This window comes from Terrapene carolina, unplaced genomic scaffold (assembly GCF_002925995.2).
Source record: "Terrapene carolina triunguis isolate 2854851 unplaced genomic scaffold, T_m_triunguis-2.0 Scaffold62, whole genome shotgun sequence".
Lineage (NCBI taxonomy): Eukaryota > Metazoa > Chordata > Testudines > Emydidae > Terrapene > Terrapene triunguis.
The window spans coordinates 52,930,079-52,945,687 of record NW_020664413.1 but is presented as its reverse complement, the minus strand read 5'-3'; the positions used below and the strand labels follow the sequence as shown (position 1 = coordinate 52,945,687).

General features: G+C 40.2%; 1 protein-coding gene across 1 annotated transcript in view; it reads left to right on the top strand.

The window, feature by feature from the left end:
• Positions 1 to 15,609, top strand: part of DNAH7 (dynein axonemal heavy chain 7) — a 234,795-nt gene that overhangs the window by 93,299 nt on the left and 125,887 nt on the right. The window contains exons 23-29 of the mRNA XM_029910522.1: positions 33 to 142; positions 1,133 to 1,301; positions 4,109 to 4,211; positions 4,325 to 4,452; positions 7,221 to 7,433; positions 11,485 to 11,583; positions 13,864 to 14,112. Of these exons, the coding sequence (XP_029766382.1) occupies positions 33 to 142; positions 1,133 to 1,301; positions 4,109 to 4,211; positions 4,325 to 4,452; positions 7,221 to 7,433; positions 11,485 to 11,583; positions 13,864 to 14,112 (1,071 nt within the window). The remainder of the gene's footprint in view (positions 1 to 32; positions 143 to 1,132; positions 1,302 to 4,108; positions 4,212 to 4,324; positions 4,453 to 7,220; positions 7,434 to 11,484; positions 11,584 to 13,863; positions 14,113 to 15,609) is intronic.

Here is a 15,609-nt window from a genome sequence, read left to right as displayed (position 1 = left end):
TATTATATAAAATATATATTTTGTTCCCATAGGAAGGACATCTACAAACAAAGATGATCAATGCTGGTTTGCAATATGGATATGAGTATCTTGGCAATACCCCAAGATTGGTTATCACTCCACTTACAGACAGATGCTACAGGTAAAACCACAAATTAGTGAATGTGTTAGAAACATGAATTTATGTTACTGAAATAATTTAATTGAGTCCTCAGAATAGATGTCTGCCAACATGAAATGGATGATTCTACTTTATTACTTTTGTTATTACTTATTATTCTATTGTTCTTTTAGGCATGATGATATGGTATGCTCTTTGTTTATTAATTAGATTAGGGTATGTGTTAATATTTTATTGTGATATAATTGACATTTTGAGAAAACTTAATTATCTATAGATTCCTGTTTTAAAGAACAGATGTGCTCACAAAAGTAACTATAAAAATGGCAGTTTCTCATTTAACATGTTTCCTTTATGGCTTGAGGTCATTTCTGCTTGGACATAGGTGCTCTGATACCAGTGATACCACTGTGATGAGGGCCATATAAGTACTTAGATAGGGATTTTACTGAACAAAAAATGTTTTTACTACTGTAAGTATTTCAGAGCTAACACCTGCTAAGGTAGAGTGTGTTAGATGCTATTCTGCCTCATAAATGAAAAATAAAATTACCGGTATGTGCTAAATTTTGACGGAGGCACTTTTTTATAGGTGATGCAGCTATTTTTTCAGACCCCAGTTTAGTTTAAAATGCCACTAGTTTGAAATCATTTTTTAAATTGTAAACTGAACAAATTTGAGATTAAATCAATATTGTAATCCATTGGTGTCATTTATTACACCACTTTTCTGTCTGTAGCCCCATTTTTGATATTTTGGAAAGTGACTAGAAATAAGTAGTATTTTGGACTCTGGGTAAATTGCTTCATGTATGACTGTAATGTTGGTGACTCCAACTGTCGGTACTGTAGGAAATCTTGTAGAATTTGTTGGATATGGATATATAGACATTGAACACCAGTTTTTAAAGTTTCCTGTAAATACTGGAATAGCAGGAAAAATGACATGTGTTACCAATGATAGTATCGAAAATGGCACACTTTTATCAACTTTTTTTTTTTTAATTTCAGAACCCTGTTTGGAGCACTTCACCTTCATCTAGGAGGTGCCCCTGAAGGTCCTGCTGGAACTGGAAAAACTGAAACTACGAAAGACTTAGCAAAGGCTGTAGCGAAGCAATGTGTGGTTTTCAATTGTTCTGATGGATTGGATTACCTTGCGTTAGGAAAATTCTTTAAGGTTTGGATTAATCTTGAGGGCCATATTTTCATTTACACTAAGGCCTCTTTATTTCACTCTGGCATGTGAAATAGCATAGAATATAGAGTTGGTCATACTGGGCTAGACCATGGCCCATCTAACCCAGTATCTTGTCTTCTGACAGTGGCCAGTGCCAGAGGTTTTTTGAGTGATCAGCCTCCTGTCATCCAGTCCCAGATTCTGGCAGTGAGAGGTTTAGGGGCACCTGGAGAATGGGGTTGCATCCCTGACACATTGACTAATAGCCATTGGTGGACCTATCTTCCATAAACTTAACTAATTCTTTTTTTTAACCCAGTTATATTTTTGGCCGTCACAACATCTCACAGCAATGAATTGTTGACTATGTGTGGAGAAGTACTTCCTTTTGTTTGTTTTTCATCTGCTGCCTATTAATGTCATCAAGTGACTCCAAGATCTTTTTATTATGTGAAGAGGGTGTATATGTAATTTATCTCACTTTAAAGCCTCTTGACACTGCTAAAATGATGTAAAATTCAATAGGTAATTCAGCCAAAATGTTTAAATTATATTTTAGAGTTTTGTTTTAAAAATAAAAAATACCACAGTGATTTTATTTATTTTTTAGTAGGAAGCATAGGTTGCATTTTACTAAGAACAATTTTATTAGCTACGTGGTAATAAACACGATAGACACAAAATTAGGGATGTTCTAAACACTAATAATTGTCCAGTAAAAATGAAAGCTTTTCAGGTGAAAAGCTGTATTCAAACCAGTAAACTTTTGTATTTTTATATCATGTATATTACATATATCATGGAGATAAAATTGTTCATGTCTGCTTCCATCTTTTAAGTATAAATAATGAGACAAATTCTGTAATCTTCACCTAGTCAAAACTCTCACTTAAGTTACAAAGGATTTGAGGACTGGCTCAATAACTTTTTGTAATACAATCAGAAGGCTACCAGTTACCCTTTTAAGAAAACCAGATTTAGTAAATAGCTGGGAAAATTCCCTTCAGTACACAATATTCTGTATAAAACATCATACTTGTTAGCATTTGTAAAGATAAGCATTTTATTTTCTGATGGCAGATACATCATTTTTCTTGTGAAACACTGTTTTGGCCATATTTGCAAACAGATTCCACATTTACAGCCTCTTTTTTTAAACAAGCCTAAATTTTATGTCCTAGAAGGGGTTTGAACTACTGACATTTTTATCCTATTTCTTTGATGGAGAAAGATACAGCTTTTATAGCAAATGTTAATCATATAGCACAGGGACTACAGAGACAAAGGGAAAGTAACGATACTGGAAAGTACTGTAATGTTCAGAACTCAAATACCACTGACAGGGGTGTGGTATTAACACTGGAAGTTTAGGAATGCATCTAAACTATAAAAATCAGTACATTCATTACTGAAACCACATTAAGCTGCTAAGGTAGACAGAGCTCTGCTGTTCTAATTTGTATAATGAAAATCTGCTCTAAACAGGTTTCCATGACACTATAGTGAAAATATCAGAGCCCTACCTATACTAGGGCTATATAAATAAATCTATAAATATAAGAAACCTGGGGTTTCCAAAGTTCATCCAAATTTGTCTGAAACACTGGTGCTTGAATAGAATAATCTATCCATAATGGGAAAACAAAATGCTGTGTTCAAAATGTGAAAAGTAAAACATATTAAATTACAGAAAAATATTCATGGAGAGTGAAATTTACCACAGCATGTGCTGCAGAACCCCTGCAGTAGCATCTTTGGAAGATATTGCATACCTGGAAGGGGTTTCTGTCTTGGTTCCAAATAGGTCAGTAAAGAATGGATCATGGGGGAAAGGGCAAATTAATCCAGTTACACATATTCCCTAGCTTAGCACCCTGCATAGGTATGTAAAGGGATGGTGATGGTTACTCCTGCTTGGGAAAAGTAATAGTTGCCAAGGAGAAGTGCACTGTCGCCCACCCACTGACTGTGGGCGTTTAGATGAATTTCAGCCTTGTAGAGTTTCTTGATTTGTCCATTTTACTCAGGCTTTATGAGAGAGTGTGTGAATGTCATCCAAAATTAATTACTTTTTCTTTTGGATCCTTGCTACTGTTATCCACTTCTTAGTCATCTCAAGATTAGATTATTGCAATGCACTCAAATCGACTGCAGACTGAAGCTGGTGCAGAATGCCACATCCCTCTTATTATATGAAGTATGTCATCTGGACCACATTCCACTGGTATTCTGGGACCTGCATTAGCAGCTGATTGGTCTCCAGGTGTAGTTTAGGGTGTTTGGGTTTTTTTGACCTACAAAGCCCTGAATGGCCAGGGGGAATGGGACCTCTTTGATTGAGAGAATACCTCTCTCTCCATGCCATGGTGCCAGCTGGAGTCAGTGGAGGCATTAGCTCTGAAGCTCTCTTGTTAGAAATAAGAGGGGGCTGCACACATATTGTTGTCCATATAGGCCCATTGGAGCTGAAACTTGCTTCCTTGTCCGAAATAGTCAAAATGTGCTAACCTTCATGATATCCATCTATTTGATAGGTGGTTGGGTTAAATTGGGATATTATTTTATTTTGTTGTTTTGATTTATTGGCTGACAAATTAATATATTTTACAGTGTAATGCTTCTGGGAAATGTTCTGATATGAATTGTGAGTTTGGTTAGTTGTTAACATGCCCAAAGCTTGTGTGTAGTAATCTTTTGTATATTAAATGTAAATACATATTTTTCATTATTCATTATTCACTTATCACTGTTACAATGAAAATAAGTAATGAATATGAATGAATAGTTTGTCTGTTATATCCTTCCAGGGTTTGTTATCTTGTGGAGCCTGGGCTTGCTTTGATGAATTTAACAGAATTGATTTGGAAGTACTTTCTGTTGTTGCTCAACAAATTCTTACTATCCAAAGAGGTAATCTATTGCTTTAGTCACATCTTCTATGCTAAATATGAATAAAATAAAGAGTAAGAAAAAGTTGTATTTGACTAGTAACTACAATTACATTAATTTTCATTTGTCCATAGGTATCAATTCAGGGTCTGACTTACTAATATTTGAAGGAACTGAACTGAAACTGAACCCCACATGTGCTGTCTTTATAACCATGAATCCAGGTTATGCTGGGCGTTCAGAGCTTCCAGATAATCTTAAGGTACTGTAGAAAATAGTTAGAATAACTATTACACTTTCAGTTTTATTAATTTTTGAAGTTAATACAGAAGAAATAATGCTCTCATCAAATACATACATTACTGAGAATATTTAATCAAATCAACCTCTACTGCTCTAAACTCAATATTCAAACCAATAATTATTATCTCCTCCCATGAAGAGGAACAAAAAAGAAAAATTAGCCTGAAGACAGTGCAATAATTAGAAAAATTGTCAATGTCAAGAGGTAGTTTTAAGAGAAGGATCTAACACGTACAGTTGGCAGAAAATGGGGGATCCATTTTCATAAATATTTTTGTGTTTTTGAGAAAAAAAGTTTTGTCTCGAAGCACAATAAAACATCAAAATCATGAAATTTCAATGGAAAAGGATTTCAAGAATATTCTGCTTCAGGAGAGCCAAAATGGAATTTTTCCGCTTCCCAGCTGCCCTCTAGGACGGTATTAATTTCACTTGTGAAATTAATCCCCAGCTCCAGGGATGTAGAGAGGGGTGCTGCCCATCCCCCAGAAGAAGTTGGGAGGCAGGGAAGTAGAGCTCCTGGCATTGTGTCTCTCCATGGCTGGGAACAAGATGGGAGGTCAGGAGGCAGACTGCCCTGGTGCTGAGCCTCTCCATGGCCAGAACAAGGGGCAGGTGGGGAGGCAGAGTGCCCAGCACTGTGCCTCTTCATCCCTAGGAGCAGGTGGCTAGGGTGGGAGGTGGAGAGACCTGCCTGTGTTTTGACAAAAGTTTTGTTGAATTTCTTATATATTTAGTGAAACATTTTCTTTTACTGAATTGGCGTTTTCTACTGCAATGACGGTTTGTCATAAATTTTACAACTTGCTGTGTTAACAGCGCTTTTGAATAAGAAACAGAATATTTAAAGGAAATTGCTGCATATTTTCCTCAGCCCAGAATGCTGAAAGTTCAGAAAGTAAGAGGAACACTTCACATCTCATAAGTTGTGAACAATATTTGTAAATAATGGGTTTTTAATTGATTATTGCTGGTGATTGTTACTTGTTGAAAGGTGACTTGATTTGCTGTACAGGAAGCCAGAGTGTTTGATGTGAGAAATTGCAAACCAGTTTCTGTCTTTCTTTAATATCAGGTTAAGAATCAGAATTAATTGTACTGTTTACTATTTTTCAAATAACTTGATTTCTAAACATAAACAGACATATTCTTACTTTGAATATGGATGCACAACTAATCTAGACCTCTCCCACTGCAACTTGAGACCATTGCTTCTTGTTCTATCATCTACCACCACTGAGAACAGCCTACCTCCATCTTCTTTGGAACCCCCCTTCAGGTAGTTGAAGTCTGCTATCAAATCCCCCCTTACTGTTCTCTTCCGCAGACTAAATAACCACAGTTCCCTCAGCATCTTCTCGTAAGTCATGTGCCCCAGCCCCCTAATAATTTTCGTTGCCCTCCTCTGGACTTTCTCCAATTTGTTCACATCCCCTCTGCATTGGGGGGACCAAAACTGGATGCAATACTCTAGGTGTGGCCTCACCAGTGCCGAATAATCACTTCCCCCGATCTGCTGGCAATGCTCCTACTAATACAGCCCAATATGCTGTTGGTCTTCTTGCAACAAGGGCACACTGCTGATTTATATCCAGCTTCTCGTCCACTGTAATCCCCAGGTCCTTTTCTGCAGAACTGTTGCTTAGCCAGTCAGTCCCCAGCCTGTAGCAGTGCATGGGATTCTTCTTTCCTAAGTGCAGGACTCTGCACTTGTCCTTGTTGAACCTCATCAGATTTCTTTTGGCCCAATCCTCCAATTTGTCTAGGTCCCTCTGTATCCTATCCCTACCCTCCAGCATATCTACCTCTCCCCCCAGCTTAGTGTCATCTGCGAATTTGCTGAGGGTGCAATTAATCCCATCATCCAGATCATTAATAATGTCATTAATAATGATCATTAATAATGTCATTGTAACATGATGTCACATTCTAAAAGCTATGTAGGAATGTGGAACTCCTCTTTTGAGCCATCTTAAAATCTGGTGTTAGCACGCAACCAGGTGATATATAGGTTAATACAAGAGGAGTTGGAGTGTCTCTCTGAGGATCAGAGCAATTCCTACAGGAACCCTAGGAACTTTCTCGGGGGAGAAAGCTGAGGCTTATGTTTTGTTAATGTAATTCGAGTTACTGTTATATGCAGTGTTTGCAGATTCTTTTCAAAGCAGGATAGGAACTTCATATGGTTACATGTGGTATTAGGATGGGATGTAAAAAAACGACCCTCTGTACAGAAATGGAAAATGAAAGATGTCCTGAAATGGCTGGTAGAACAGCAAAAACAGCAGTAAGTTCGTGCTATATCAACAAGTCTTGATGCTATTTAGGAAGAAACAGCAATATCATCAGTAAGCCCAGGCTACAGCCAAACTATGGTATCAGCAACAGTCCTGGCAGCAGCTCCTTCAGAGCTTATTAAGCCACTTGCACCGAGATTTCAGTCATTCCTTCTGCAGCTTTGTGGTATTTTGTGTGTTTTTCTGGTTTATGTTGAATAAAAAAAACTAACAAAAATGAATTTTCACTCTGACATTAGGTATCTATAAATATTTATGGAAAGTAATAAAAAATATAGTATAGTCATTGACTTATTGATACTGGAATTTAATTGGATGCCAGTATAATGAAAAATTACATAATTTTATGTATATGTAAAATAAGTTGTACAAAGTATTGCGGTATTGTATGTCACTATGGCTGATGTGATTTTTAATGTTTATTTAATAGGCTCTCTTTAGAACAGTAGCTATGATGGTTCCTGATTATGCCATGATTGCAGAAATTGTCTTGTATTCCTGTGGTTTTGTTACTGCTCGACCTCTGTCAGTGAAAATTGTAGCTACATATCGTCTATGTTCAGAGCAATTGTCTTCCCAGCATCATTACGATTATGGAATGAGAGCTGTAAAGTCAGTGCTTACTGCAGCTGGTAACTTGAAGGTAAAAGATTTCTTGCATTTTCTTTGGTATCCAGTATTTTAATCAGAAAAGTTTGTTTCATGTTCGTAGCAGAAGAATTTGTTAACACTGTTCCGTACATTTTCAAATAGATATTTAGGGTTTTATGCATATGAGTCCTGTTAATATCAATCATATAAATAGCTAAAATGCTGTGTGACTCTGAAAATTTAGGGGTGAGAGCATATATTACAGGGCACAATTTAACTTGCTGTGATCATTCCAGGGATTAATCACTTTTTGATGTGCATGTACAGCTCTCATAACTAATGGGAATTACATATTGATTGAAAGCCAAATGTGTAACTATAGTCAGGCTTTGTCTATGGCTATGCTAGCTGCTATCCTTGCAAATTTCATGGACCTTTGTCCATGCACAATGAACTTGTCCCATGACAGCAATTCAAGGTGTACTAGCTCAGTCCACTTTTGACTGGTTCTTTTACTTCCTGTTCATGCAGGAGACTCTCACCAATCTTACACTGACTTGGTGAGGTATTGCGGAGTGAGGCTTTATTCTATTCTATTCAATGCTATGTAGGTTCTTATCCTGCCCACCTTGCCATAGTATCTGAGCACCTTCCAGTAGCGCATTAAGCAATGTGACTAACATCTACCACATGTGGGTTTGATCTCGCTCTCATTCTCATTCCATGAGGAGAGCTGTGTGTGCAGTGTAGCGTTTTGTTCTTCTTTGAGTGCTTGCTTATCTCCATTCCACATGAGGCGTGTGTGTGCTGCATGCACTGTTGCAGGAGATTTTTCCCTGAGTGCTATCTGTCGTGCTGGCTCAAGCGCCCTGTAGAGCCGCATGCTCATACGCCATTATAAGGAATGTCCCCGGTCTCGCATTCTCTCAGTTCCTTCTTACTGCCTGTGGTAGTTGCTGGAAGAACCCCTCTTGCTTTGGCCAGGCTTCTTCCCAGTGATTTTTGGACTCTGTTTCTTAGCTTTTGTTTTAAACATAGTTTTAGTATATATAGATATTGTAGTTAGTTGTAGTGTAAATGGTTATTGTATATAGTTAGTCCCTATCGTTGAAGGACTCTCTTCACCCCAGGGGCCAGGTATGCCCCAGTCCCCGGCTCCAAACCTTGTGCCTTCTGTGGCAAACCTATGCCTGTGAGTGACCCACACTCCAGTTGCTTGAAGTGCTTGAGAGAAACTCACGTGAGGGACAAGTGCCAGATCTGTCATAAGGACTTTAGATAGAGAGTGATGGCTCGAGGCTATCCTAATGGAGGCCGCTCTCAGACTAGCCTCAGAGCAAAGCCACTCCGATTCTGCACTGAGCACTTCAGCTTTGGTGTGAAGTGCTCCTCTGGCACTGCACTCTTCCCGGCACCATTCACCATCTCCTATGCCATGGAAAAAGCACAAGAAGTAGTGCACAGATAGAGGGCGCTCGATGGTACAGCAAAAGGACAAGTATGGGAAAGGCAGCACAGTGCGACCCACGCTGGGCCAGTCCACCACCCCCGGTCTCATGGTGGCACTGTTGACTCCACCCAGAGCATGAGTTCGGTGCAGGACCCTCCGCTGACACCTGGAAGCCACCATGGTACCAGCGGCTTGACTGTCCCTTCAACCCCAGAGGCCTTCGCATTGGCCAGGGACTTACTGTCACTCCTGGTCTCCCCGAATCTGATGGGACAGCTGCTGGCTCCAGTGACAGAAAAAGGAAGGAGCAGGGAGTTCTTTCCTGGCACCAGACCCACTGGCACCTTCTAGAGTAAACTGGCTCTGATCCCATTGTTGTCATGCCTCCTGGATCCTTGATACCATAGGGAGGCAGAGAGGGGTATTCTTCCACCGTGGTCAGCAAGGGAGGATTCCTTGTTGGAGTCAGAAGGGAATCCCTACGTGCCACCTAAGGGTTGCCACCAAGCAGAACAGGAAGTGCCATCACGGCCCCTGCTCTATGTTTTCCCCCCAGTCCCTCTGTTTCACAAGGTCCTGAAAATTAAGTGGGACAAGGTGAGAGTTATTCTTATAGCCCTAGCGTGGCCACGTAAACACTGATTTAGCGTGCTACTGGGTCTATCAGTAGTATCCCCCATTCTGCTCCCGATCAATCTGGACCTGATCTCACAAGACCCAGCCAGTTGCTCCACCCGAACCTCGCCTCCGTTCACTTAATGGCATGGATGTTACATGGCTGAACCCAGGGGAACAGGCTTGTTTAGAGCAAGTTCAACAGATCTTGCTAGGTGGCAGGAAACAGTCCACTAGGGCTACCTACCCGGCCAAATGGAAACACTTCTCAATATGGGTGTCTCAAGGGTCTGGAGAGACTCTGTTCTCAGGTTCATGAGCTGATCCCTCCATGGGACTTAAACCTGGTCCTGTCAAGTTTCACAAGCCCTCTGTTCAAGCTGCTAGCATCATGCCCTTTCCTACTTCTGTCTTAGAAGATTGCCTTTGTGGTGGCGCTCACCTCAGCCAGAAGAGTCTCTGAAATCAGGGCCCTTACGTTAGAACCACTGTACAAAATATTCTTCAAGGACAAGGTCCAACTATGCCCCCACCTGGCCTTCTTGCCAACGGTGGTTTCACAGTTCCATAGCAACCAGGCTATTTTCCTCCCAGTCTTCTTCCCGAAGCCTCACAGGAACTCTGAAGAGCAGTGGCTTCATTCTTTGGATGTCAGACGTGCTCTCGCCTTCTATATTGAGAGGACTAAACCCTTTTGCAAATCCACACAACTCTTTGTAACAGTAGCAGAAAGGGCTTCTGGTGTCAGCCTAGAGGATCTTGTCCTGGATAACCGCCTGTATTCGAGCTTGTTACGAGCAGGCAAATGCTCTGTCGCCAACCATCCTAATCACTCACTCCACGAGAGCTCAGGCCGCTTCAGCAGCGTTCCTCATGCAAATGCCAATCCAAGACATCTGCAGGGCCGCAAGTTGGTCATTGGTGCATACCTTTGCATCCCATTACGCCATCACCCAACAGGCTCGAGACAACACCAGATTCAGAAGAGCTGTGTTGGAGTCAGCATGTCCATGAACTCCAAACCCACCTCCTGCGGTACTGCATGTGAGTCACCTAACGTGGAATGGACACGAGCAAGCACTCAAAGGAGAAAAAACAGTTACTAACCTTCTGTTACTGTTGTTCTTCGAGATGTGTCCATTCCATGACCCACCCTCTACCCCCTCTGTCAGAGTTGTCTGGCAAGAAGGAACTGAGAGAGTGCATGGCCCTCAGCACCCCTTCTACCAGTGCATGAGTGCGCGGCTCCAGAGGGTGCTAGAGCTGGCCCGACAGATACCACTGAGGGAAAAATCTCCAGCAGCAGTGCACACAGTGCGCACACACCTAATGCAGAATGGACATGAGTAACACATCTCGAAGAACAACAGTTATGGAATGTTAGTAACCGGGTTTTTTGTGTGCAAATGTGAGTTTGGTTTGTACAGTGCATGAATGCATAAATTTTGCAGGCATAACTTAGGTGTCCATGTTTGTAAATCTGACTCTTTATATTTAGACTTATTCAGTAACATGCCTACCTTTTTGAATCTGCTACCTGTATATCCTAATACACAAGAAAAAATAGTAAATAAATATGTCGTGGTTCAAAAGAGAAGTTACATACATATTCACTCTAGATTTTTTTTATAGCCTGATAGAGCTCTTTAAAGTATAGGCTTATAAGAATGTCCACTGCATTGAATGCTTTAACTTTACCTGACAGTATGGTAAGTTACCCATCTTTAGAGGTAGTTGGCACATAGCCCAGAATGCATTTTGCAATACAGAAAGAATGTCAAAGTCAAATTCATATCATCACCTCTCAACAGAATGTTAATATGAAAGTGGACTGGCAGCCAGTTCCCAAACAATAAGATCAGTGTTAGGTTGTAAAGACTGGATGTAAGTTTATAAACCTACAGCTGGAACATATAGTATTGTCAGTGGACCTGAAACCTGTGATGAATAAATACAAAGCTGTAAAACAAGCATCTATTTTCTGAAACCATAAAAATAAATTAAGAACATATTTGCATCAGTGTAATTTCTTTTTTAGCTGAAATATCCATCAGAGAACGAAGAAATTTTGCTACTAAGATCTATTATAGACGTAAACCTGCCTAAGTTTTTGTCCCATGATTTACCACTTTTTGAGGTAAGAAGCTAAAGTAGTTTTAGTAATGCAATAAGATTTTTATAGATACTCATTGATGTAATTAGCATAAAGCAAGGATGTCAAACAAATGGTCCAAGGAATACTTTAATCTTACCTATAAGCAATTTAAAATTTAGTCTTAACAGTTTCCCCCCAGGCAATGCATTTAGTCCTCTTTCTAGGAAATGCTGCTTCTGGTTTTAATAGTTTAGATTAATGTAAATTGCCAACACAATTTTCCAACTAAAAATGATAACATAATAATACATTATAGCCTTATAATACATTATAGCCTTCTATTCAAGGATTTCAAAACACTTTACAAACAATCATGAGAGATAGGTAAGTAATAGTATTCCCATTTTTAGATGAGGAAATTCATTGTTTCACCCAAGATTTTAAGTGTAATGAATAGAGAAAAGAGTCAGATAGATTCAGTGGCCCAGATTCTCTCCTGCCCTGAGTGGATCTTGGTGCAGGACTAGGTTGGGGGACACAGCAAGTTAGCTGTAACCTTCTCAGGGTGGAACCATTGTGCCCCTGTGTCCTAGTGGCTGTTCTAATTTACGCAATCTGTCTGTGGTCCCTATGGGCTCACACAAGATGAATATTAGTGGAGCGCACAAGCATGTTTGTCTCTATCTGTGATGTGACTAGACATGCCCCTACACCGGCATTGGGAGGCAGTGGGTGCAGCCCAGGCTACAATGCTTTAGACCATCTTAGAGCTCCCCTGTGTTGTGGGTATTCTCATCTGGCTAAAAGAGGAAAAGAGAATCTGAGCTAATGTGTGGAGCTAAAGTGAGAGATGTGCACACACAGACATGGATATTTGTATGCAATTATACAAAGTACAGATGCAAATATAATTTTATCTGTTTGTGATAGGTGTATGTGCCATTTTGTAGGTGCATAAATTGCATTTTGTAGGTGCATTTTCAAACTTTAGCCCATAACACTTACTTTTGTATTATTTTAGAATGAATTAAAAGGACAGGAAGGTTTCAGGTAGGGAATTCATGGAGGTATGAAAGGGTGATAGAGCCATCTCTTAGGAATTTGGGGGCAACACTGGTAAACTGAGGCACAGAGAATATATATTTTTTCTTAATCTTCAATTATCTAAATTATAAAATCCAATGGCACGGTACTATAATATACAATGTGAAGGCAAGCAGAACAATTTGGTTCTGATGATCAGGAGAGCAAGCAAAGAGATAGATGACTAATGGAGAGGGAATGTGGGGAAGTACATTTCAAAGGAGAGGAGCTATTCACCTTGGGGGAAGCTTGATATCTCAAATTGTTCTCTTTGTAGGGAATGTGATTGTCTTTAAGTGGGAAAGCTTTCATCTTCTCCCCCAAGCTTCTGCTGTGGTCAAGTGGGGAGGGAAAACTGGTCACTGTCAGTCCCTGATACCAGGTATCTGCTACAGCAGATGCTGGTAGCACAGGCTACTGTATATTTATATTATTTATCAGGTCAGGATGATATCTTTGTTGGTACCCTGACATCAGTGACTAACAGTGTTCTTGGACATGGTGAAAGAGAGAGGCCACAATAGCTCCTTTTCTAAAATCATTAATAGTGAGTTTTTAAATTGTGACTGGGTATAACATAAGAAGATTGTCATTTCTGAAATAATGGGTTGGATTCTCTATGGATGTAATTTCACTAAGATTTCAAAGTTGATATTGTAGGAATGAAATTATTGCCTGCAGTATCTGATGATATGTTCAACATCATTCTTGTTTTGCTTCAGTACTGCGCCTAGAGGTAAAAATGTAGGATTTCTGCTTTTACATTAAAATGATTGTTTAAATAATTCTCCACTTACTATGAGGTATTGAGAGAGAACCATAACTGCTTTCTCAACCTTCAAACTGTAAATCATACCAACTAGTTTAAGCCTGCTTTGATAAAAGCTAAAGTTTAACAGAGAGGAATATATGATCTCATAGAGCCAGTTTCCTTTCTGTTGACACTGTTAAATATGTGATGTGTAATGCATAAAATATATAGTAGTAATGAGTTAGAACATCAAACCATTGGTTATGTATATTTTGGAACTGCAACTTCTTCACATAATTCAAATATTTTTACTCATTCAGTTGTTAGCAATGAATTGCGCAATTAACACTACTGTATCTAGGTGTTGTGATTTATACTCAAAGAGTATAAGTACATATTTATCCATTTAGAGTCACAGGATAAAGGGAGTGCATCCTGAATGTCTATGAAGATAAGATAAACACACATTGTAATTCATTCTTTGTCAGGGCATTACTTCAGATTTGTTTCCTGGGGTGAAGCTGCCAAAACCGGATTACAATGACTTACTAGAAGCAATCAAAATGAACTGTGATGCTATGAATTTGCAAATGACCGACATGTTTGCTGAGAAGATCTTACAGATATTTGAAATGATGATTGTGCGTCATGGTTTTATGATAGTGGGAGAACCATTCGGGGGAAAAACATGTGCCTATCGAGTTTTGGCAGCAGCTTTGGGTGACTTATGTGAGAAGGTAACTAAATATTTTGCTAGATATTTTTGATCAAAACAGTTTTCAAAGTAAGCAAATGCTGTAGCATATTCAATACTTATACAGGAAAGTGTTTGGTAGAACAGATGTACTTGTAAACTTGCAGTAAGGTAGTGACACTTTTTTTTGAGGGTCCACAATACCCACAGTAGGGGGTATGTGGAAGGAAAACTCCATGTCCTCCAAATTGTTCTTGCGGGTTGGGTGAAGAAAGAATTGACCTCTTAGGAAAAACCAGGGGTCCAATAATACATCTGTATGGAAGCCCTGTGCCTGTATGCAAGCCACTGGCTTCCTGGCAATGTGGTTCCAATAGACACACATTGTCAAGGATTCCTCATCTGGGAGGTGGCTTCTCTCCTTATTCATCACAAATGGGTAATGCCTCTCATGTGTGGAATACAGAGGTACTCCATTGTTGTTTACTGGAAGGATCAAGGACTAAGTCCACTCTTCAACTCTGGCACCAGAATTTCTGCTTCCAGTGGTGGAACAAATGAACACTTCCGTTTCTCCCAACCACTTTGTTTTGTAACTTTAATTTTTATTTGCTCTTATGTTGGAGCAACTTTGTTTCATCTTATAGCTTTTCTCTCCCTCTCTTGATGTGCGCAATCGCCTGAGCACCAAGGCTCTAACACTTTGATTTCTCTGACGCAGCACTTCTTGAGCGGGCTCCCTCTGCCTGCCACCCCAAGCAGCAGAGGAGCCCTGTAAGCATTGAGCAACATCCAAGAGATGCTGCAAGCAACTTTTTAGGAGCTTCAGAAGGCGAGCTAGGCCCGGCACCTGTAAGCTGCAGACCCTTGCTCTGCTAGGGCATGGGGCTTTGAGTCAGAAAGGCATGCCAGGGCCTTGACCCCCATCTGAAGCTATGATTCCACTGTGGGAATGCTAGACCAGGAGCAAGAGGGTTCTCCTCTACTTGGGAATGCCTTACAGCCTGCTCAAAGGTAAGTCTTGCAAACTCCAGGGACTCCAGGTTCCAAAAAGACAAAAGGAAGTGTCTCCTTCATAAGGCAGCAATTGGTGAGAGGCCCACATGAAGCTTTTTCTTCTGAAGTTCTCATTGAGAGCCTCCTGAGAGCATGAGAAAAAAGATCCCACCATGCCTGAACAGTCTTCATCTGCTACTGATCCTGTAAGCTGCAGCATTATTCTGAGCTTCTAGGTTAATTCTTCATAAAAGATATCAAACCCTTCAACTATTGAGTCCAGCAAAGCAGTCTAGGTCTGTTCCACACAGTAATCAGAAAGGGGTAGGAAGGAATAACGAACATTATTCCAAGAGCAAGCACAGGCATAGGTCACCCATTCTGGTACCTAGTAAAGCAGGGGTGGCCAGACTTTTTGGCCCGAGGGCCACATCTGGGTGGGGAAATTGCATGCAGGGCCATGAATGAAGGGCTGGGGCAGAGGGTTGGGGTGCGGGAGGGAGTGTGGGGTGCAGGAGTGGATGTGGGGTGCAGGAAGGGGCTC